This window comes from Glycine max, chromosome 6 (genome assembly GCF_000004515.6).
Source record: "Glycine max cultivar Williams 82 chromosome 6, Glycine_max_v4.0, whole genome shotgun sequence".
Taxonomy (NCBI): Eukaryota; Viridiplantae; Streptophyta; class Magnoliopsida; order Fabales; family Fabaceae; genus Glycine; species Glycine max.
The window spans coordinates 8,212,598-8,238,752 of NC_038242.2; the positions used below are offsets into that span (position 1 = coordinate 8,212,598).

Genomic DNA, 26,155 nt, shown 5'->3' on the forward strand with positions numbered 1-26,155 from the left:
TTCATGATTAGATATGATGGAATAAAATAGAAAAATATTTTATTAGGTTATAGCAAGTTGTATTGTATAACAATAGGATGTGATTATCTTATTCTACTGCTTATTTAATTTGTCAGTGTATCATATCTTTTTATTTTAAGAAAACCAAGTTAGAAAATAATATTGTAAGACAATATCTCTCTCTATACAATCACAATATATATACACAATACTATATATATAAAAAAATCAAATTATATCGATATAATTCTATTAAAATTATATTCAGTCAAAATTGTTAATAAATAATGATCTTATGGCTTTTATTAACTATATATATGTTAATTTTTTAACAAATTTTAATTATTCAATTATATCATTTGATTTCATTTAATTTATTATTTGACTGATTTAACTTTTTGCTTTAATTATTTACAAAAAATACTAACAAATTAATTTTTAGTAATAAATAGTAGTAACAATATTAGATTTAAAATATTTAAATTATTCAAATGAATTTTTTTTATTCAAACAATATATATTAAAACAAATTTCATATTTTCTTGGATTTTATATATAAATTCCTTTCTTATATTTAATTATATAAATTATTACAAAGCAATTTGTTAATTTAAATAATTATAATATTTTAAAACTGATGTTATAATATATAATTTAAGAATTTATATAATTAAGCATAAACTTAAATTTAAATATTAAATTGAAAAATATATTAACATAGATTTTTTTATTCTCAAACTTATATAGTTGTTGCCGATAGGCTAGCTAATATGACTTTTAGCATTTTTGAAACTTACCGGATGGAAGAGATTCCATCTCAAATCTCTATTTTCTATTTTTTTTTTTAGTACATGGTATAAGGACAGATTTTGTTCATTCTTTTTTTATAATGTATTACTTTTCATTTAAAAAATATTATTATATACTTTTTAATCATTTAGTTATACACATACATAAATTAAAATTAAATATTTAAATCAACAGATTAATCTGTTCAAGAAAGTTAATTTGTTGATTAATTTTATAAATAATTATAAAAAACAATTAAGTAATCAATTAAATCAAATCATATGATATGATTGATTAAATAAAATTAACTAATTGACTATCACAAAAATACGTCAAAGTTACTCTATAAATCAAGATATTAAAAGTCGTAAGATCATTATCTATTAAAAGTTTAGATTTGATGTAACTTTTATAGGATTACATTCCGGTATAATTTAATGTCTCTTTATATATATATATATATATATATATATATATATATATATATATTAAAATTAAATTAAGAGATTCTTTTTTTTAAAAAATATATTAATTTAACGAAAGATTAATTTTATTACTCGAACGTAATTTATATATTATTCTATGTCAAATACAAGACACGATAACAAAAGTCCTGATTTGTTAGAGGCACTAAATACTGTATAGGATTAAAAGCTATTCTACATTTATCCTATCTTGGTTTTATCTTACTCTTATATCTTATTGTATTAAGATGCTTTAAAGTGAACTCCAACCCAAGACTTTGTGAGCCAACCCAACTCATGGGTTAAATGAATTGCAAAAATATTGACTCACTTTTTTCGTTGGTTGATTAGACTTGGCTCACTCTATCAATAAGTTAGGCCAATCCGTGATAACCGATTTTTATTTTCAATTTTTTTTCCTTCTCTGTTTTTATTTCTTATTATGAGTTTGTTTTTATAAATCAGTATGTTGTTGGATTTGTTATGTTATATTGGCTTAAATATATATTTTTATTTTGGTAGTTGTATTTTTTTAAAAATGTTTATGGAGTTCATTTTTTTTCTTAATCCTTGTCATTAAAAAGTGTCATCATCCAAATGTCACGTTAACAAGAACTAAAAATAAATATAAAAAATTCTGAAAACATAGTAAAATATTTGTAAGAAAAGAAATATTTAAATCTTAAATTAAATATTAATATAAAATAAATACATTATATACATATCTAAAAGTCTTAATATGAAATAACCATTTAAAGGTAGAAATATGGTAGGGTTTGATATGCTTGAGTTTGCCTTGGTTTAGAATTACAAAAGTTTGGTTTGGTATGTTGACTTGTTACGGACTAATTTTCAAGGATTGTTATGCCCTATTTGAAGGTCTAAATAAGTCTAAATTTATTTTAAAAGGTTTTACATAAACAGCAACTGTAACATTTGAACGCTTTAACTTGGCTTAGGCTTAAAAGGTATTCAAGCCTTATGGGTTTGTAAAAAATATTTTACAGATTAATGATCTATGTAAGATTCAAACATTTAACTTTAAGGTTATTAACATGACACTCTAACTAATTAAACTAATAAATTAATTATGCTACAAAATAATTAATATCGTTATATATAACACTAAAATTTCTAATATATATTTAATAAATATGTAAATTTACATAATAAATTTTGTAACAATTAATTTTAATCTAATAATTAATTTGTTTACATATATAAATTTTTATGAAACTATTTGATTTAAAATTTATATATATATAAAATATATTATTAGATCAAAATTAATTATAATAAAATCAAAATAAATTATTTAAAAGGTTGATTATGTATTATGGATTCAGTTACGGATTATGTAAACTTACAAATTATAAATTCGTATGTTTACCATAAACTTACGGGTTGCAAATCCGTAAGCTTATTCTTATGGATTACGAATCCATATCAACTTTACGAAAAGACAATATTGGAATTACCTATATTGTATTAGGTGTACCAACAATTTGACCGGTGCACAGAGCAATTGCCTGTTTCCAAATTCTTCAGGCACCATTGACAAGTTCCTTTCTCAAGAGGAACTTTTCTTCTCAAGTTAGGGAGCATGCAGTGAATTATAACATCCTCCCTGCCTTCACTTTCACATGAAAGAGCCACTTAAAAACCAAAATTGAGAAAGTCACTTATTCTAAACACTTCTTTCTCCCGTACATAGCAGTGCATTTTGATGGCAGCTAATAACTAGCTGAAAACCACCACAGCGGCAGTTTTTAACTTTCTTGATCGGAGTATATACACTGCAATCAACCACACAAATGAAGAAGTTTTCAATGGCTCACATAAAGCAGTGAGAGATCTCTTTCCAGATTTGGATAAACCTTTTTGATCAAAACCCATAATAACGTGCACTCACAAGTAGATGATCTAGTTAGGTGTCATGCACGCAATGCACAAGAATAATTGATAAGCTACGTTTCGGGTAGTAACTTATAAGTAATTGGACTTTGCTTGTACACCCCATGATAATGATCAAGAATTACTGCCAAATTGAAAGAAAAAAAAAACTAACAAAATTGTGTAAACCTAATGAGAATAGGATTCAAGATCTGGGAGTATCTAAATAAATTTATTTTCACTTTGCAGACTTGAAGCCTGGGTATATTGACTGTAGAGTCAATTAAAAAATTCTGTTACTACTGTGATCAGTTGTACGGGATAGCAGACCTGAATTATCCTTTCACCCTCAAAGGCAGACATCAAATATGATTACCATTCTGTAACTATTTTAGCTGTTTGCCCGTAAATCATGCCGCATCTTCTTAGCAGTATATACCTGGGAATCTGTTCATTGCCTACTCCACTTTCAGAACAATCTTCATGAACTCATAGACAAAGAAACTTATGGAAGCTGAAGGAAGCACCTGAACATAGGAAATTAAAATATGAAATTTATTAAACTTCTATGATCAATAAAAAGCAACCTTAAGCAGTATGGAAATCAAAAAGGAAAAAAAAAATGGCAGATGAGTTGTTATAATTTATAAGCTATATGAAAATAATGAAAGCAAACATGTATTAAATATCTAAATTTAACACTGAGGAAGGAAATCTTAAAGCAGCATAGATTTTTTTCGTTATGGTCCAATCCCTAATCTACACCTCCACAATAAACAGATAAACTGGTTTCAGTTTTGACATATTCAACCTACTGCCTACATCATGCACATGGAGTATTACAGTGGTAAATAATCCTAATAAAAATTGTAAAAACATTTTATATGCAAGACATTGCTTTGTTGAAAGAATTAGAGAAGGATGATGTACAAGCAAATCCAACTTACATAGTACAATGAAAAATGGAATTTAGATTATGTGAGGAAACAGAAACATCCCCCTCTAGATCCCTTAATCTATATCAATATTCTGTACATTAGAAACTTTAAGCATTTCTAATTTAGCAAATCATTATATGATGAATTGATTGAAAACCAGAACACAAGACTCCTGATACCTAGAGAGGGGACTCCAGTAAGCCCAGTAAAATACAAGTAGAGGATGCCAAGAAGTTTAGAATTTAAATACCTGTAATAAGCTGGGAATAAGTCCTGCATAGAGAGCTGGAATCCCTCCCTGTTCAACTATTTTGGCAAATGTTGCAAAGGAACTTAATTTTGTAGCCTGGACTTGCAATTGAAGTTGCCTTCTCACCACTTCAAATGGGTATGTAGCAGCTTCTGCACATGCACCAGCAATGGCCCCATTCAACAATGTCCTTACCGGTCCCAACTCAAGTTGGTCAAAGGCACTCAGTTCCCGATCCTGTTTATGCATATTCTGGATTCTCTTCATTCCTTCCGGTGAATGCAGATAAGCTGATTTCAGTATATCATATACACCATAAAAAACTGCCCCAGAAGGTGCCATACTTATAATTGATGGTACTAAACCCTTGTAAAGAGAAAAAAATCCTTCAGTTTGAATCATGTATCGGAAAGCACCAATTACACCTCCCAAAGCTTCTCCACCAGGTGCCACCAACTTGGTCCGGATCTGTAAGGAATCGCATAGTAAATTTTTCTAAGTGACTACATTGCAAAATAGCTAAATGTTTATGCTTCTGTTTCTATTAACTCCAAAGCTTAATTTTCTTTTATATATGATTCAAGTGTTCAAACTGATATGGCCATAAAATGAATTTCAATACTCTCAATTCAGCTAATTAAGAAAACATAAACAGACTAATTTACCACATGTTGCACCATTTTCCAACAAGTCAGACTTAGAAATAGAACAAAATATGTCATTAAGAAATTACTTGAAAGGGCACATAAAATGAATTTTGATACTCTGAATTCAGCTTCTAACATGGCCTTGTATTTCCTAGACAGGGACCCATTGTTGTATCTATCATTCTATCTCTACTAAAATGATATGGCCATGTTAGGACTTAGGAGCTAATCTGGTAGGATCCAAGTCAAAATGAAATCAAATTATGCCAATTAAACTTTTCTTTTTCATTTAACTTTATACATAACAGAGAAAAATATTCCGGCACAATGGAGCACATCTAGCTAGACACGAAGAAAGAACAATCATGCTTTACTGAAGGACTACATATATATATTGGTGGGGGGCTGGGGGTTAAGATTTACATCACCAAAGCAATAAAATTACTAGCTTTTATTTCTTTCTCATATTATTCATTTGTAGTGATGCCATATCCAGTCAACCAGTCCAAATGTTTCATTCACAAAAAAAAGTAAAAAAGAAAGTTAAGAACTTAAAATGTTCGGTTGAACACATACAAATACAGATATTCACACTGTGGCCTGGAGACTGTAACACAGATAACAGAAAGGTTGCTATTTAGTTCCTAAAACTGATTTTTTTTTTTCTTCCTAAAACTGAAAATGACAAACAGTTAAACACTATAATATTAATAGGAGTAGTTGAAACTTGAAAGCTAACCGGTAGAGGTTGAGCCTATACAAAATTATGAATTCAGAGACCTCTCGATCAACGTCAATGCATAAACTAGTGTCTTAGCTTTACTTTTCACATGCATTCGAGTTTATTCAATTGGGAATGCAACAGAGAAAACGAACTACGAAATCATAATAACATACAGTGTCAAGTGGGAGGCAAATAATGGTAGCAGTAATCCCAGCAGCAGCACCAGCAATAAACCTCTCAAAATTGGTAGTTTCCTCATTCCCAGAGAATCTAAGCAGCTGCTTTCTATAAGTATCGTAAGCACAAAAATTAACCGCTTTGAATGGAGCTGTCCGCAGAATATTTACGAGGTTCCCCTTCCAAAACCCTCTCAACCCTTGAGAAGAAGCTATTTTGCTAATAAGCTCGAATATGTTCCTCTTCTCACCACGAACTATGTACTCCAACTTAAGCCTTTCAAGTGGAGCCACACAAGTTCTGATAAAACAAAACAAACAAATAAATAAATAAATAAATTACCAATTGAATTGGTGAAATTAAATATACCTAGAGACCATAGCGGCTATAGCACCAGCCCAGAGATGTTTGGTGGTGTTGACGGCATTGCCTCCTCGTACCCTAACCTCTCTCTGCTGAACGACACCGTTTGAGGTTGTCTCCTGGTCGGACACGTGTTCGCCATTTTGCAGTTTGGGTTCGGTAACGAGATTTGCACTCGGCAAGCTAACTGATAGAAAGCACGCTGCCGGAACCCTTCTCCGTTGGCGGCGAGGATTGGATTCGGAAAAGGGAGTGGCGTGAATCTTGAACGAAATGGAACGAACGAAGGAATCGGGGATTTTGGGGTCGAGAAACAACCCTCCGGGAAAAAAACCAAAATCGGGAATCGGATTGAAGAAAATGGGAGGGGAATGTTGATTTTGCTGCTGACAGAGTTCACCTGCCTGCATTGCCATTCTCAGAGGAAAAGGATTTTTGCACTGTCTTACATTGTTATTTACCAGGAATCCTAAATTAATGACAGCTTACAAGGTTGCTACTTTCTTGCCAAAATAAATAAAAACAAAATAATTTCTCAAATCTCAACTCAATTTTCCCAATAAATATCACCAATAAGTTTCAAATACTACAAACAGTACTAAAAATTTAAAAATACTACAAACAGTATCCTCTTTCTTTTGTTTCTTAGCAGTTAGCACAGAGAAAGAAATAATATTAAGTATTAACATTATCCCTTTATCTCCTCCTAGTTCCACACTCGACTTCTTCTGTTCTTGTTTCTTTAAATACAAGTGATTTTCTTTTAAAATGTATTTTTATTTAAATTAGAAATATCCATAATATGGTAATGTTAGTTCTTTCAATAATTTTTAGCAATTAAAGGATTTGGAATAAATTTTTATAATTAAATCAAACATTAAATAGAAAAAAATATAATTAATTTAAAAAATTATTAAAAATAATTTCACAATAAGAATATAAATTATTAACAAATATATTATTGACTAAATTAATCAAATTTCTTAAAAAACATCATCTAGTTGAAATAGTCTCACATATAAGAATGATGAGTATATTTTTGTATAAAAGATTGTTATTCATGATTCTTTAACAAATAAATGTATTAAAATGTTAGTAATACTCCAGGTCTCATTTTAATACATTTATTTTTATTGATCAAAATTTATTAAAAATATAAATTATAATATGCATTCATGTGATACCCATAAATTATAATTTTCAATAAATTTTAATTGATAAAAAATAATGCACTAAAAATGTATTTCTAACAATTTTTGTTTTAAAATACTCCATCTATTCATTTTTAATTATCATATTTTTAAAATATTTTTACTTTCTTATTTGTTCCTTTCAAAGTTCAAGATAATAATAATTCTCTTTTGTCAATTATACCTTATTTTTAATTAATTTACGCATATACATTTATTATTATGAAATAGAAATAAAAAAGAGTAAAATACAAAATCTTATAACTATTTTATTATAATCAAAGAAAATTAATTATATTTATTGATTTCTAGTAAAAACCTTAAAAGACAAATAAAAAATAACATAGGTAGTGATTGTTAATATTTTTTAATATATTAAGATTCACAAATAATTTTAAAAGTGTTATAAAATAATACAAACTAATAAAAATTACTGTAATATTTTAGCTATTTTCTTATAGTGTATTATCTACACGAGTATATCATGACATTTTCTTTAATTCGCAGGTGTTGTGTTAACATTTTAAACTTTTTTTGAAAAGAAAAATATATTTCAAGTTTCTTTGCCTTATTAATTAGTTTCGGACTATCCTTTTTGCTATCTTCCTACCGAACGCATTAATGAGCTTTTGTTTCTCTTGAAGTTTTTCTTCTTGATACCTCTTTTATGAATTATTTTGTCTCTTGACTTAAACGCATAAATGATCGCATTTTTTTTTCCTTTTTAAACCCCCAGTCCCCTTTGGTAAATAGTAAGTTTAGGATTAATATAAAAAATATATAGCAAGTTTAGGATAAATGGTTAATTTAGTTTTTGAAACTGTCATTAATTTATTATTATTATTATTTTAATTTCTCAATTTAACAAAATTAAAAAATCCATAAAAATCATTTTTATTACCCAATTTAATCTAATTGTTAAGTGACTGTTTTGTAAAGGAAGTGCTTATGTGACATACTCATATGGTACATGTCAATGTGAATACATGAATGACACCTGTTATATGAGTGTCTGTCAGGTGATACAAGTTCCTTAAATTTAGCTCAATGTCACCTTAGTTGGTAAAATTATAATACATATGATACAATTAAGTTCCTTAAATTTAACACAATGTCAACTTAGTCAATAAAATTATATATACACTTTAATCCCTCAAATTGTAACTTAATGTCATTTTAATATGTAAAATTATAACTCAAATGTTATTTTATTCCTTAAAATTTAAATATATATATATATATATATAAACAAAACACTTCAGTCACTTCCATTCTCTTGAAGGCAAATTTGAGTCTTATGGACATGCAAATATAGACCATAGCATTTCTTTACTTTTTACAGTTATATATTTAGTTCGATTTCTATGATCTTCTAAAGAAATCAAAATATCAAATGATAATTAAACTCGTAATATTTAGAGAAATTAAATATAAAAAAACTAGAAAGAATCATATGGTGGCAAAAAATATTTTATATGCAAGACTCATTTTAAAAAACTACAGTATAATATATATATATATATATATATATATATATATATATATATATATATATATATATATATATATATATATAAAGATATCAAACAAGAAAATTACTAATTTAGTAGAGATAAAACTTAGTCATACCTGTTTTGGGGTTCATATGTTAGAAATTAAATCATACGATGACTGACCTATATAGGAATTTCATGTACGTATTAACCGTAATACTAGATTACAAACTCTCTTAAATTTATGTTTCTACTTTACGTACCAATAAATCGTTGAAGATAGTAGGTAGACACAATTATATTGAAATATCTTTCTCTGAAACTCGGAATTTGATTCTGTATCCTTCTAACTTTTAACTAGCTACTAGTCGTACATGTTTAACAATACAAATTTACAATCAAAAGAGACATCCTCAATTCTGAGCAATTCGACATTAAAACAAGATTAAAAACAAGCTAAGCTATGCTTCCGAGATATTGGAAAAGGAATATTAATTATCTAAAAAAGCATATCCAACCTGACTTCAATTATTCGGAAGTTTTCTTAATCCTATTAATTAGTTGCGCAGAACACATGATAATGCCTGTACTTATTAAAGCAAAATTCTTACTATGCCCATTTGTTCCCGGTTTCATGTCGGCAATCACAAATCTCCCATATCAGCATCTCTTATAATCATAAAAGTATTTCCAAAATACTCTAAAAAGCAATCATACTCATCACGAGTTAATTAGTTTCCAGCTCAAAACAATGCACACTCTTTTCAATGTCATGGTTTATTATGAACTTGGTATTCTTAACTAATAGCGTTTGAGGTTGGTGTTTTCACACTCCTACATGGCTTTGAAGCCTGAAGATATTTACTTTCGAAGCGTACGTGTTTGCGAAGTTGATACATTTGGTTTTTCAAGAGTTTCTATTTCAGCTAGCTTACATGAACAACATAGTTTTTTATTAATTGCTTCACATCGTATGGAGGGATATAATTTGGTGTTTGAGTTGGTGATGGTCATGATTGAGTAAAGGAGTACTGGCACACCTTCATCAACCTTCCTTACAAGATTGTGCATAGGTTGTTCTTTGTTCTGAAGAAGATAATGTATAGTGTGCTATAAAGGAGGATGGTGCAACTAAATAAATCATATAACATTAAAATGAGACATTCGTAATATAATACGACTATTTAGGAAGATAAAATGTTCTCGTTATATTTATATATACGGATCAAACAGAAAATTTATAAAAGAGAGATTAAATGAGAAAGAAAACTACGTAGACAACACTTGAAAAAGAAACATAACCAGTTCCGCACCATGTTTATGTCATCAAACCCATCCTAATGGATAGCATTGTTTGAAAACATGCACAGACCTAATAAATTGATATTATAAGAACTGTCCCCAAAGTAAGAGATATGTTATAACCGACACATAAATATCCAAGTACTAGTAGGAATAGCATTAGCTGCAGCCACGTATTACACCATTCGTTCCAAGCCACTTTTATGTCGAATTACCTTAGGTCAAAGGAATATCCTAACTTCACATCCAAAAAACTTATCTCTACTCTTCGCAGATCTCCTCTTACGATGAAACATTTCATAAATGCAGCTGACATGGTAGTTCCATCATCCGGGAGTTTGTGAATTGTATACCATAGAAATATGTTTTTTCATGTGGATTATGTAAGGATTAATTATGTATGTACCTGTCTCATCTACATCTCTCCGTCCCTTTTCCTTTGCATTTATGGAGCTTAGAACGTAAATGAGCATGAGGCTAGCTACACTGAAACGTTAATGTGCATTCAATGGGATTTGGTTCCTCAACCTAAGAGTGCATCTACCCTTGATTTGAAATTAAAGAAGCTTGACTCGATCACTTTACATTATAGATAGATATAGATGCATCTTTATTTACTTTATACACCTTCTCACCTTTAGACAAAGCAAATCCCATGCAAAGTGGACAAAATGCACTATGGACATATATATTCTATTTAATGTATTAAGCCATTCGACTTTGGATACTGGTTAATTAAGGATTCGGGTAGTTTGAAAAGAACAAAGCCACACTACTATAGATAATTAATTTGACTAAATTAACGATTGAATTTGTTAAAACTGAAGTGTGAATGTTAGATAAGTTATAGCTCCGGGGACTACTTATATATGTAGAAGTTAATAATGATGCCACCAACTTCTGGCTGTATGTTATATTTCTTTTTCAAACCTACTATTAGCCATCAATATTGTAGAATTGACGGATCTTCATCTGCTTTCTTTGTAGTCTGCAGATCCTATGAATCGAAGTAATCATCTAGATTAATTTTAGGGAACTCAATTTTGTGTTATGTATGCAGCAGATCATTTTCTTGATTATTTTTCTTGCAGGAGCTCCTCATTTCGTAAATGTGGTTATTTCACTTATTTGTTATTACTTACGTATCGTAGATTTTTGGCTTTTGGAGGGAGCAAAAAGAATTAGATCACATCTTATTTATCTTGGAAAAACCCATTAATTAACTGTCCCATAAAATTAACATGAACACTACCATGAAATTAACAACCTATGTTACACAAAACCGAGGTTTCTCTTGTTTGAAGATTGGTTACCCTGCAACATGTCGAAAGTGACCCTCTTAAGGGAAACTCAGTGATCGTTATAAAGAAAATAACAACAGTGATCAAATTGAACATTAGTTGCAACGAGAAGAAAAACGCTAATAAATTAAGAGCCACCATCATCCATAACAATGGGTTGTCTTGTTTCCAAATCCTGAAAGTATGTACCGAAATTCAATTCTGCTCTGGCAACATGGATGGGTTTTGGATGATCGAGAATGCTATGTACATATAAATATATGATGATGGTATACCAGGTTAGCCTCTACGGTACCCACTTATTCGCATTCGTTCTAACAATCAAATTAAGTGCCATATATTTCGTAGAGCTAGATTAATTATCACCCCACCGTTTTGAACATACACTTGAGGAGCTATATTTGAAGAACTTAGGATATTCAGAGGGAAAAATAGAAGGATATACGTAAGGTCAAAGGTGGAAATTTATGTAGTATTTGATTGACGTTCCTGATAATTTTGAAGAACTAGCAGAAGAGACTGCACCTTCTCTTCAAGAATTTTGAAGGGTTCTGATCTGGTGGGTGCATGAATTTACAGTTAGGACATGAAGGAGATGACTTGCATAACATTACCAACATGTGGCAACGCATGCAAACTGTTGCAACCATCTCTTTATAATCATCTTCAGATAATGACAACCATGAAGGAGAAAGAATTTTACCATCTGAATCTTTCTTATTAAACTTGCTTGGTTGATCAGTAAACAGATCCTCACGTAATTCTCTCAAACCCCCAGGGGAAGAACGAGAACTCTTTTTCTCATTCATGTCATAACCATAGCCTTCTTCTTTCTTCCTCGGTGATTCACACGTCAAATTCAGCTCAAGGTTTAAACTCATATGATGATGAGAAGAAGGTGGTTCTAATTCGGGGCTTCTTCCGGGGTTCTCTGTTGTTGTTCTTGTGTTACACAACTGTATCTGCCCTGACTACACAGAGAAAAAAAAAAGTTAATTAACATGAAGATTATGCCATAGTTGTGGCTTTAACTTTCAACAAGTTTTGAAAGAATAAACATATATATACCTGAATAGTGAGGTATTGACGCCATTTATCTGAAGAAAAAGGGGTCTCAGGGCGAGGCTCTATATCAAAGACGGATTTCCTCTTCTCTATACTTGTTTGATGATCCTTGAAGAAATCTTCGGCAAATGGCTCTTCCCACTTTCTCTTCTTCGATGATGCTTCGAATTCTGCATGGATTTCTGGCCTTGGAGTACTCTCGGTAAGCGGTTTGTGAAAGGAGACCATGGCTTCAAAATTAAGAGTGGTTTCACCCTCAAAACTAAACCTTGGCAGTTTCTTTTCTTTGGGATAAAATGTAATATGAGACTGAGGTCTTTATATAGGACGAGCTTCCCTCGGACTTGCGAGTTATAACCGCAAAGGAGAATCTAAATTTGAAGATCGAAATAGAAGGACGATGCTTATGTAAACGTGCTTCCAAGTTGGCTTCTCATTAAATGCACAGCTTCAAGCTTGTACTTAACGTCTTGGACGTGATGTAAAATAAAAATAAAATTGTAATCATTGATCACTTACGATACTTTATTTTTTGAAAAATTATAAATGAACATCTAATAGATTAATTGACACCTAATAAAAAAAGATAAAGGAAAAAAATATAATTTTTATAAGTAATATGATTTAATATAAAGAGGAATAGATAAAAATGAAAAATATTTATTAGGCGTATAAAAAACATAAATATTCATATATTATCACACTTTATTTTTGTTATCTCATTTTTATTTTAATTTTTTTTCTCTTTTTTTATCACATCAATTAACTGTATCTATTTAATTTTCTTTTATCTTTTCTATTTTGTTTTTTTTATCTTGTCTAGACATTAAGACTCTTTCACAGTCCTAAAAGCATTTAATTTATAAACAATATACTATTAATGAATGAGATAAATACTTATAACAAAACGGTCAAATTTTATTAATAATTGTGTACTGATAAACTAAACTTTAATTCTAACGTGTGGATATTTCCAATTTCAACAGAATTAAATGATACCTTTAATTCTAGAAGAAATAAATATCTGTCATGATTTCAATTTAATATTAATGAAAATGAAAGTATGCATCTTTTATAGTTTATTGTTTGCGTATCTCGGAATTTTGAATTAATCAAAATTCATTTTTTTAATAAATTGAAGAATTATGAAAAAAAAATACGCTTCACTTCATTTTGTGGCAGAAAGAAAGAGAAAGACCATGAAATTTTAACATAGGAAAATAAGGTGAAAAATTATTGTAGTTTTTTACAAGATTAAAATCACATGTTTCTTTTTGTGTCCTCTTCCCAAATTTCCCAAGAGAAATAGAACAAAACTTAGTATGCATTGACCATGAATCAAAATTAGAGTTTTATTTTGATAAATTGTACATGTGTTGTTTCGAAATAAAACATTAAATTTGATTGAAAAATAACAAAAGATTTTTTTTTCTATATTAAGGGGATCAGAGTAATAGGTAATTTTAATGAATTTAAATAACTGGAAAAACCACGTCATCAACTAGAACATGTACTAAACAAATTATACGCATAAATTTTGTTTAATTATTTGTACTTAATAAATTAAAAAGTGTTATAAAAAATAGAGTATTTAAAAAAACTAAAGTATAAAAAAAATAGTTTTAAAAAAACATAGTTTTATTTAATTGCAACCAGAACTTTCTTAGTATGGATGAATTAAATAAAATAAAACAAATTGGGCCAAATATGTTGAGATGAGGAGTACTATAAAAGCGAAGCGAAAGGCAAGAGAGGAAGTTATGAAAGGCGGTGAGAAGGGGAAGAAGAGAGGTATGGCATGGTCATTAATGTTGTGAGTGTGTACAGTTGAATGCCAATGAATAATAACTCCAACTTCCGCAACTTGTTCACTCAAAAAACTAAAATCTTTAAAGCACTCAACACCCTCTTCAGCCATTAAAACGAACCACGCCATAGCCAGAAGAAGGGCTTTAAAGGCTCTCAACACCCCTCCCTCCCCCATTAAACCAACCAAGTCCTATGAGTTACCAAAAAAAATAAAAGCCAATTTAATGTTCCGTTCCCTTCTCTCTCTCTCTCTCTCTTCCAAACAACCGCTCCCCCATTTCCTTCAATTCCTCTCTTGACATCACCCTAGTTATATATGATGACTTCCTCGCTAGAACTTGACAATTTTGCTTTAATATCACTTACTTCCTTGTAACATCCGAACGATATATCGTTTTATACATACTACAACAACTTATAGTTGTAGGAAACGAACCCATACATTCGTGATCAAAATTAATAGTACTATAATAATGAGTATAACCTTTTTTCGAATCTTTATGTCTATCTCTTTCTCCATACACATTAATTAAATAGTAGGCTATGTAAAAAGAGTAATTAAACTTTAAGTCAAAGCACTATTGTAAATTTACTGGTGATCCCAGTCTTTGATTCCCACAAATAAAGTTTAAACATAATTAATTTGTTATATTCATGAATTGGTATTTTAGTCCTTAACCGAGTACTTTTTTTTCCTTTCAATTAATTTATGTTTTTTTAGAAAAATAATATTAAATTTATTAGTTTTTTATATTTTTATTTCAAAATTATTCTTTTTTTTTCTCTTTATCCACTTATTTTTTTTATTAATTTTTAGAAAACAAATAATAAAATGAAAATATATAAGAAAAACATAATTAATACATTTAAAATTAAAAAATAATATTATAAAAAAGGATAAATAAATTTTTTTATAAAATCTTACAATTAGAAACAGAAAAATAATAACTTTGGGTCAAGTTGTTATATGATCACAGAGTGGAAAAAGTATGGCTTCACTTCATGTAATACATGCCTACAGTATTTCATGTACGTTATCCATACAAAATCACGTCAGAGGACTCTAATTCTCATTATCATAGACCATACGTACATTAAGATAATCAATCAATCATACAAACTGAAATAAAATCTTTTCAAACAGTTAATCATTAATCTTAATCCTATTTTCTCTTCCAGTTGTTTTATGAATGTTTCAATTCAGATTATACAATCAAGTCACTGATTCAAAAAAGGAAAATGTAGATGTGACAAAACATTTGTAATATATATGTTTGCATGTTTATAGGAGATTTTGGGTTATGTTTCTATACATGGAAAGTCGAAGAGTATACGCTTCGCCTGTTAGGTTTTAAGGGGTGTTCATTGCTTAATTGCACCAATTACGACTAAATTTGTTGACGTGCCATAAAAAGTCTACGTTGCTATTTTAATTTTTTTTAGGAGAGAAAATTGGATAGATGAGTTCCCTTAGCTTATCATTTTGGTTGCTAATTCCAATATGCTAGAAAAATACTCAAGCGCTTATTATTCGTTGAGATTTTTAGACATTTGATCAGCAAAATGAGTATTGAGATGATATATGATTAATAGTTTAATACTGAAGCTTACAGCAGCATATAACTCAAATCAATTAGTTTGCTACTTGTGAAAAAGTGATTGGTCAATTCAGTATTATGGACAAAATTTGGATACAGTTCTTTGCTTTTTAGTGCCAAATACTTATTAGAATTAAGTTTCACTTAGTTGGTTCAGTAATAAATATTTACATTAAAAGTTAACATATTTTTGAGATAAAACTCTAATTCTAACTATTCCATGTAACAATACTAAAAACGGAAACAAAAATTTATCTAATATTGAAGTGTCTGAAGAGAATTACTACAGTAGGTGGCTAATATTGACCCAGAAAGAGTGAAAAACAAGATTAGAAAATGGGGTTAGGGGCCTAGAAAATGGGGCTAATGGAAAATTGAAAGGGAAAAAAATACATACAAGAAGCTATAGAAAAAAGGGTCCCAACTACCAAGCCATTAAAAGCATTGGGAGATAGATGGAGGGTTCCATTTCAAGTAAGTCCACCTGCCTTCATTAAACCTCCTTGAATTCACTTAAATGCAGACTTCAACAGCGACCAAATTAAAACAAGTCTGTTTTCTTTCTTCTTCATTATCAACGACAGTTTTCTTCTGTTAAATGCCCCCAACCCACCCTGCCTTCCCTTCATTTATGTTCCCCTCTCCCTTCCTGTTTCAATCACTTCCCAAATACTAGAAACTGTCAGAATCTACTGAGCTACCTTAGCTCCAATGCAGCACAATTACCCATTTCCCGTTCTCCTCCTTCACTCTACCATTACCACAGCATACGAAACAAGCACTTAATCTAGTAGTGATTTTGAAGAAGAATTTATACCCTCGTGTAACTTTTAGAATAAAACTTAGATACAGATTATTGATTATAAGTATTTTTGGTGATGTTTTTCAATTATGCTAATATTTGAAGCAATTTTTGTATTATGTTGTCTTAATTCTGTATATAAGAAAGCACGTCGATTCAACTATACAACAATTGAAGTTTAAACTTTAGGTTCATCAGTAAAAAAATATTTACTAATAATATTGAAATAATTAATTCATCAAAACTAATAAATGTAAAAAGTAATTTATATTTCTTGTAATTAATTATGACAAAAAAAGACACATTTATTTTCTATATAAGTGACCAAAAAAATAATTAGTGGAATAAAACTCAAATTTTAATTGAAAAATAATATATATATATATATATATATATATATATATATATATATATATTAATTACGTGACGTGTAATAATTAATTTATCACAACATTAGGGACAAAAATACTTCTTTAAAATATTTGTGGTCTTCGTCAGTCTTAAGTATTTAGTTGTATAAATATTTAAAAGAAAAAATTTATTAACAATTATGATTTTATCTTATTTAAACAAGACTGTTCAGTGGATGATCTTCTACGAAAAAATTAAAACACTCACTTAAGATGAAGACACAAATAAAATTAAAAATTAAAAATTGTAATTTATATGTTTATAAATACTAACAATATATTAAAATCAAGTCTTTAGCATAAAAATAATTCAATTAAGCATCTCTAATTGGATTAATTTAATTAAGTACTTATTGAAAAAATATTTGTAACGCAAGTATTTATGTAGTTATTTTTATAATAAAAAAGAAAATATAATTAAATTTTTATTTTAAGTTTTTTCATAAATTATCCTGAAGAACTTATTTAAATAAATTTCAACATATTATAAGTTATTTTCATAAAATTATGTAATTTAGTCTTTAGTTTTAATGTGATAGTAAACATTGCATACTTATTTTAAAATCAAGTTTGATGACTAAATTTATCATGATTTGACCAACAAACCAATTAATTACTTTTGATTTATTATTTATTTTACAAGATTTTTTGGCTCCCATGCACCATGATTTCATCGTGTATCCAAACTTATGCTTACACAGTATAATCACCGTCCTACTAAATTTGTAATGAGAATCTTGATATACATTCTTTCATCTTCGATCTTCTAAAAAGTTTGAGGGAGCACGGGATGTTACAATAAATAAAAGTATTATTTCATTAGACAAAATCGGTTGTGGATCACATATAAATAATCACCATATCATGCATGCATGTCTTTTATAACTGAATATATTTCCAAAGTCTTCTACATCATTTCTTCTAATTAAACTTCATATATATATATATATATATATATATATATATATATTCAAGTCAATAAAAACTTGACTATATGCTCCTTGCTTTCCTCCAATACCTGTCCATCAATGCAACCAATTCAATTTCAAGGACAAACAATATATGAAACTTAATTTCTACATTACCAGTTTGACTTCATGATGTTTGAGCCTTTGATCATTTATATTATATATGTCAGTTTGAACAGTAACTTGAAGCTGGTCAGTGATGATCTGATGGAGGTAGCTGAGACAGTTTGAAGAGGTCACAAACTCCTGAATATGTGTTGGGACTCATTGTAGTTTTTTGAGCGAAATTACTGCCATAGTTGTTGTTCATATACCTTCCCGCACTCCCATTAATCCCTAGAAAACATATTTTATGGTCTCTTTTTTTCTTTATCTTAATTGTGCCTTACATAATTAATTTAATTTGCATTATCAACAATGATAAAAAATTTAACACGATATTTAATTTTTTCACTTTTTACTCAATGTTGTACTCCAAGACAATGTATCAGTTTTCTCATGCATAGGCTTTGATGATATGTAAGAGTACGTGGAGACGGAACCATATATAGATGAACAACAGGATGAATAAATGAAAACTATTCGCTTTGAGTATGATAAAAATGTTATGTTGGATAGGTTTCTATTTTGCACAGGATCATGTGTGCTCAGGAAAATCTATCAGGGGTCCCATTTTTTCTTGGTAAATTTACGTGTCAAGGGTGGTTCATTAGTTCATAGGCAAAGTTCTCAGTCTGGTTGGTGGAGTAATGATTAGTGGAGTAATGATTAATAGTTATTGTGAAGGAGCTATGCATACCATAAAAATTAAATGGACGACATTTCATGCTTAATTGTTTATACTACAATCAAACTTGTATCTATCCAGCTGCAATCTCTAGGACAATATTTGGCTGACCTACGGTACTAAAACTTCATTAAAACGGATAATGTAAGTCATGAAACTAGCAGACGAAAAGGATAAGGGTGATTTAATAATTAAGCAGAAATAACTATTTCCTTCTACTTTTATATCTATCTATATATATAACTTTAATAATTAGGTTTAATTTTTTGTATTCTAAATTTCTTACTTATTTGATATAAATATAATTTAAAATGATATGTTTTATAAAGTTATTAGTCTTAACTCTTAACTATGCTTATTTAGTGATGAATAACTTTTACAAGTTGTTAGTGACTGAATCATCACCAATTTACTTTCTAAAATTGTAATAATTGGTTAAATTGTTAATTAAAATTGGCCAATCTTGTTGCGGAGAAGTTGGTTAATCAAACTTGGTCCCGATTTTGTTAAGAATGAGTTTCTTAGAAATAAAATGTCTCTTGCATTATAGATTTCGTTAAGTTGCTTTGAATTTTGGTATAATCTCCCATTTCTTTGTATTGCTCTTTTTCTTCCGCCGGTTTAATGTTATTCAGGGCAGGTGGCTTTTGGGGTAAGGTATCCTTTGCTGGGAAGGCCTCCTCCTTAGCACATCTCAGCCTTAATTTATATATAAAAAAATGCTTGAAATTAATAAAATGACAAAATTATCTTTGAAATTCTAGATTGTCAATTAATCTAGTCTGATGCTTAATTAAATTGTGGTACGTAGCCAGTAAAATTGGTTCATAAAAATGAAAAAGGCTAATTTACAGTTTTTGCTTCCTAACATTTAAAATTTTGAAAATGTTGTCCTAACATCAGTTGACTATTCCTACTTAAAAAAATTTGTGCATTTTGTCCCTAAAATGCAATTAAGTGCGTAGAAAATGGTAAAAGTGACTAAAGAAATATTTGCATCCTTAATCCCTTCCTTCTCCACAACCACCATAGCCCCTAGTTTTTTTTTTTTTTTTGTTGAAGGTTATTTGACTTGTTTAATTGCTGTATTTGTTAATTATATTTTTTTATTCTACCATTTGTACGTTTATATTTATTATATAAAAAAATATTAAAATTTAAAGGTGATACATAAAACATTTATTACATATTTTAACCTCCGAATAATAATAGTCCCACAAATAAAAGGGTGGAAGATGTATAAATAGTCCGTAGATAATAAATGAATTTAAATAATGAAATAATTAATATTTAATAAATAAATTTATCATCTTAACTTTCAACATTTTTCATTCAAATATAAGCCTATACTTATGGATCAAAAGTACAATTAATAAATAGAGTCATGATACATAAAACTAAATAAATAAAATGATTTAGAGCTTTGGTGGCATTAGATCTACAGAAGGATGGGGTCAAAGCTTCAAATTCTATCTCTAACACTTTTGCCCACTTTTAAAGACTTGATTGATCTAGGGTTAAATGCACAAAAAATTGAAATTAAAAGGCAAAAAAGTGCAATTAAGTATTTTTAAACTTAGATATTCGCTGAATTTAAAAAAAAATCCCTTGTCGCGTCAATTGTCACGCCAGTGATAATGTTAGGATAAAATTCGCAAAGTTATATAAAATACGTGAGGAAAAAGTTGTGGAGGTATAATTCACAAAACTTTGAAAATTAGAAGCAAACACAGCAATTAAGTGTCTTTAATGTCTTAGACCAATTTGAACAATTATTCCATTTTCAGAAACCAAATTGATGAGCAACTTATAATTTTAGGAACCATTGTGCTACCTTATTGATTTGAAGGATTTGACTATTCATAACAGTTTCAAGAATTAAATTAATTGATAATATACAATTTTATGCATTATTTTTTCATTTTTATTAATTTTAATGAGTGATTTGATCAATTAATATAACTTCAGATACTAAAATAGTAATTCAGTCCATTTATACATGCATATTGCAGAAACTAATATACTAGAATAATTTCGGATAAAAAAAAGCTAGAATAATTTCAGTATGCGGAGTACATTATTTATCCAAAAAATATAGATAACCTCTAGATCTATTCCTACCGTACTAGGAACCCAACAGAAAACGACTAAACAATTGCTATTTTTATGAGCATACAATTAATGGCCGCATCGCTTGTTGTTTGTTGAATCTAAAGTCTAAACGTCAAGGGTTGCTTTAAATATCATGATTTTTTTTTCTTAATTGCATTTTTGTTCTTCATGAATTTCATCTTTCAATTCATTTTCAAAAATTTGATCTCACTATTTTTTATTGTTTAATTTTGATTTTTTTATTAACTTAATATTTAACTAGAAAAAAATAACATCTAATGACTGATATTTAATGGAAACACTAATATGACACTCTATGGCATTATCATGTTAGCATTTTTATTCAATATCGAATGTTAAGTTAATAAATGAATCAAATTTTTGCAATTAAAACACATAAAAAGAATTCAAAATTAAAATAGCAAAGTGATTAAATTAAAAAAAAGTTATAAAAATATTAAAATTAAGAAAGTAAAAAGATTAATGTACAATTTTTTTGAGGGGATAATAAACAAACCAAATATGAACATCTCAACTCTAGTTAGGACTGGTCCAACAACACTGACAGGGACTTGAAACAAATTTGATAAGGAAAATTTTGACTTATGCTAAACACACCTTTCACTTATACTTTTACAACCCATTCCACTTTTATTTTCCAAGTATATCCTTTCTTTTTCTTTTTAGGGAAATTACTACACCCCCTTCTCCTATGCAACAGAAGACAAAACCTAAACCCCCATCTCTGATGTCTAGGATGACCCACCCTCACAAGGTATATCCGCCGCGAGCCGCCAGAGGTGATTTCCGGTGGGGACGTTTCTCCGACGTGCTCCCTCAAGAAAGCTGGAGTGTTCGATTAATTAGGATTGTTTTCGAGATGTATGAGGGAGCATCATGGGAATTCCTACACTGGAGTAAAAGAAAAAAACCAAACAACACCACGTCTCCATCTTCATCTGCTTCATCCTCACGACGTCGTCAACGTGTTTGCGTTCACTCTCCTTCAACATCGTGTTGCTTCATCTCTAATTATGGATCTGGTTTCGTTGTGGTTTGCGGTGAGTTTCATGGTGGTTTCGTTGTGGTCCGCGTGTGTTCGCGGTGATGGGTGCGTGCTGGTGGCTTGCGTTTGTTTGGGGTGGGCTCGTGGGGGTGGACGGTGGTGGGTTTCGTGGTGGCTTACGATGGTGGGTTTTGTGGTGGTTCTCAATGGTGGCTTAGTTAAAATCAATCCGCAAAATACACCAAAGAAGGAATAGTAAGCTATGTGAAGTGGTGGAGTTCGAGATTTCATGGCTCACCCTTGGTTTTTTTTCTCCTTCCTTCTTCTTTATCACCACCGTGCCGACACCGGCAACCACAGAACCAAACTCAACACTACGTGGCCACGATGTCCGTTCGACGAGCGAGCGCAGGCTTTGCCTTGAACCTCGACAGAAGCTTCAACGGGTCCAGGTCTGGAGCTTCTTTGATTTTGTCCCCATTGCCATTACCGTCATTTCTTACGGCCCTCGCTTCGGCGTTATCCGCCAAAACAACGTCGTCCAGGCTCTACCGTGTCTGGGCAGTTTTGACTTTGTTGTCGTTACCAGTTATGGGTTGACCGACTGTAGAACAGTGGGTGTTCATCTTTTGATTTTTTTAATTTAATACACATATCTCGAGAACAGTCCTAGTCGAATGCTCCAGTTTTCCTTCACAATGGGAGATTTGGAGAGCTCTTCCACCCTAGCCTGTGTCGAGAGAGTACAAGGGACATAGAAGGGGGTACCCTAACTTCTGGAAAAGGACAAAGAAAGGATATAATTGGAAAAATAATAAGAGACAAGAGGTGTACAAGTAAAGATGGCGTCTTTAGCCAAAGCTAAAATTTTTACTTTAAAAAGAAAGAATTATATGTTGGTTTTTTTCCAACATATATGATATTTTTGTTAATATTTATGATTTTTTTTACTTTATAAATATTTTTTATTAGTAGGCCTAACATATTAACTTTAGTTGTTTTGCTTTGAATTGAACGTCTATCAAGATCTTTTTGGGAAAAAAAAAAACTTCCAAAGAATTGTTTTATGGGAAGGAAGATCGACACTAAGATCAAGTAGGTTACTTGGTATCACGTTTTAAAATTTGATAGACAATGACTTCCTACACTCCCTAGAAAACTTGAATTGACAAATATTTCCTTCCCTTTCCTTTCCCTTGCGACGCAGCTCTGAACCCCTTCTTGTTTGTGCGTTGCATCAGTATCTACAAGATCTCCATCCCTAGCCTCCTTCTTAGTTTTGTTCGCATCTAAAATCCATTTCCCACATCAGTGTGTTGTTACGGAATGACGAATTCATACGGTTGAGGAGGTTTAATAGTTTCCGGATTGCATAATTCGAAACTACTGATTTTGCTGTCTAAAACATCTGGTCCAGAAAACTACAACTAATCGAGGATGTATTCCGGAATATTAACAATATATTCTAAAACAAGCTTTCTGGAATACATTTCAGATTAACTTTGTAGTTTTCCGGATTAGGTATTCCAGAAAGTCTAAAAAGTTAATCCGGATCATGTAATATATTCCAGAAACTCGAATTCTGGAAATATTGCTGGTGCCTAAAAATTTAATCCGGAAATATTGATGAGGCATGTTCACTTTTTCTCAGGATCTCTCTCACCTCTTAAAATTTGGCCCTTGGCTTTGAGGTGCGCCTTCATTGGCTACAAGTAATACGAAACATTTTGCATCATGTGGGAAATGGATTTATGATGACAGTGCCGCAGGGTAAATGTGATTGTTGGAAGGCATCAATGAAACAAGACCACATGGATTTTTTGAAATATAGTATAGAAGGGTTATAGCTAGACATACATAGTTGGAAGGTTTTTTTATCTATTACTATTATATACTCTGTGTCTTATATTTACAGTGCAATGGAGGTGGCGGTTCAGAGCAGAGCTGGTGTTCGGAGCTGCGGCGCAAGGAATAGAGAAGGGAAGGAGGGGCAATGAAAAGGGAAGGACATATTTGTCCATTCAAGTTGCCTGTAGGGTACAGGAAGAAAGAAAGGAGACGCAGGAGTACTTCCCAATTTGATACCATTGTTTTTATTTTTGGGCCCAGCCCAACTAATTTACCTGTACAAACCCAACTAACGTAGAATGCTACCCTAATGCATGTATTGGTCTGGGAATGTTCGCAAGACTCTCTTGCCCATGAACAAATATTAGTTACGGATAGAGCTTCTTCCCAAGTCCTTGTTGACATTTTATTGACAGATATAGAAGACTATAGTTAGCTTTGCATTCTAATCCAACACGAGAAACTGGGAGCGGACATTAATATAGTTAGTCAAATAATTTACACACCACCCTTTACTGCTCAGTGCTCAGCAACCCATTCTAGGCTATTGTCTTTTTGTCTTTCGAAATGGTTAATTCAAAATATATTTTATTTTTTTTACTTCCAAAATAATCAATCCTAAATGTCAAAAAAACATTCTGAAAAGAATGCAGGACACAGCTTATGAAGTACAAAAAGCACCATTCTATTGTGTATATTGAACTTTTGAGCTAGGTAACAATTTTTTTTATTATTATGTTCGAGTCTGAATCAGGTAAGATTTAGATAAGGATTTCAGACCTAAAAACTTACATTGAAATCAAGGTTTCATTATATTGTGTTATATATTTAATACTTATTGCTTCAATTGTTATTAACAGGTGCGATATTTTGTTAATCAAGTTTTATGGATGAAATGAAAAACCTTTTTAACAGTGTCTTTACCCAACCAATTAACAAGCACCCTTGCAATTTTTCGTTTGTAAGAAACTATTCCCACGATTTTGTGGTTTAATTAAGGACAAACATTTACTCTTATATTGTAATATTTAAGTTACTGCAACAGAAGCATCGTTATGCTTATATTACATGAAAATAACTCTGCTGAAAAAAAAAAAACTCCAAAATATTAAGCTCAGGCAAAATAATGCTATTGAAATTGCTATCTAATTTCTTGATTGAAACCTTTACAATGTGACGGACCGAGCTTGTATAGTTGTATCCTATATGTACCTGGACAATGTTATTCTATTTAAACGTCTTTACACACATTTCACATCTCTTTATAGCTGTCAGGAATACACTATATCATCATTAGCCTGCAACTCCTGTGAGCGTGTGTGTATACAACATGTTAATGAATTTAAATTTGATTGACGAGAACTTAATTAATTTATGCACAAGACGTGAAACAATGAAGACATCATAACCCTGTATATATCTTCAAAGGAGCTGAGTTGTCGCAGTAAAGAAAATTAAAATAGATGTAGAGCTGATATACTGTATTAAACTTCCCTGACTCACTGACTGGACCTGAAGTTCCATGCATGCATACAAGTGATTATAATGCTCATGAACCACTAGCCTTAGTATATACGTACTATCCAGTATCCACGATGGAATTTTTTAGGAAACTAAACTTTGAAGCTTTAAAGCAGCTAAGGAAAACTCTTGAAAACAACTCTACAATATTTAACTAAAAATATGTTTGGATGAAGAAATTTAATAAAATAATTCAATTTTTTAAAGAATTTTAATTATTTTTTAATTAAATAAGATGTTTGGATAAACATTTGAAAAGAAATTAAAATTTGAGTATTTTGATCAGAAATTTTAGTTAACTTAAATATTAGTATTTTAAATTCTTTCATTTTATAAAAGAATTTGAAATTCTTTTGTGGGTCTCTGGAAATTATTCATTCTTTGGGGCTATCTTTGTGATTGTGATGTTGTTTTGGTTCTTCAGGGTTAGGGTTGGGGTTAGGATTAGGGATTGGAGATTTATTATTGTTGAGGGAGAGGTGGGAGAGGGGGTCAAGTTCGGAATCGAAGAGGGGTTGGATGAGGAAGTGGCGAGAGGAGGGGGAGATGCGGGTGATGAGGGGCTCCGGGGTGCCGAGGAAGGGGTGGCGGCTGGCGAGGGGGCGAAGGTTGGAGACGAAGGGGAGAGAGGAGTCGAAGTGGAAGCGGTCGACGTGGACGAACTGGCCGAGCTAGAGGCGGTTGGAGAGGATGAGATC

General features: G+C 30.5%; 2 protein-coding genes across 2 annotated transcripts; both read right to left on the reverse strand.

The window, feature by feature from the left end:
• Positions 1–3,209: 3,209 nt before the first annotated feature.
• On the reverse strand, positions 3,210–6,891 carry LOC100812227 (probable mitochondrial adenine nucleotide transporter BTL3). Its single transcript, XM_006581476.4, has 4 exons — positions 6,252–6,891; positions 5,879–6,182; positions 4,335–4,802; positions 3,210–3,673 (listed from the first exon to the last, which is right to left on the reverse strand). Exons 1-4 carry the CDS (start codon positions 6,659–6,661, stop codon positions 3,605–3,607), a joined length of 1,251 nt encoding a protein of 416 aa, XP_006581539.1. The 5' UTR covers positions 6,662–6,891; the 3' UTR covers positions 3,210–3,604.
• Positions 6,892–11,674: 4,783 nt separating this feature from the next.
• LOC102666313 (uncharacterized) lies at positions 11,675–12,955 on the reverse strand. Its single transcript, XM_006581477.4, has 2 exons — positions 12,600–12,955; positions 11,675–12,502 (listed from the first exon to the last, which is right to left on the reverse strand). Exons 1-2 carry the CDS (start codon positions 12,822–12,824, stop codon positions 12,038–12,040), a joined length of 690 nt encoding a protein of 229 aa, XP_006581540.1. The 5' UTR covers positions 12,825–12,955; the 3' UTR covers positions 11,675–12,037.
• Positions 12,956–26,155: the final 13,200 nt, after the last annotated feature.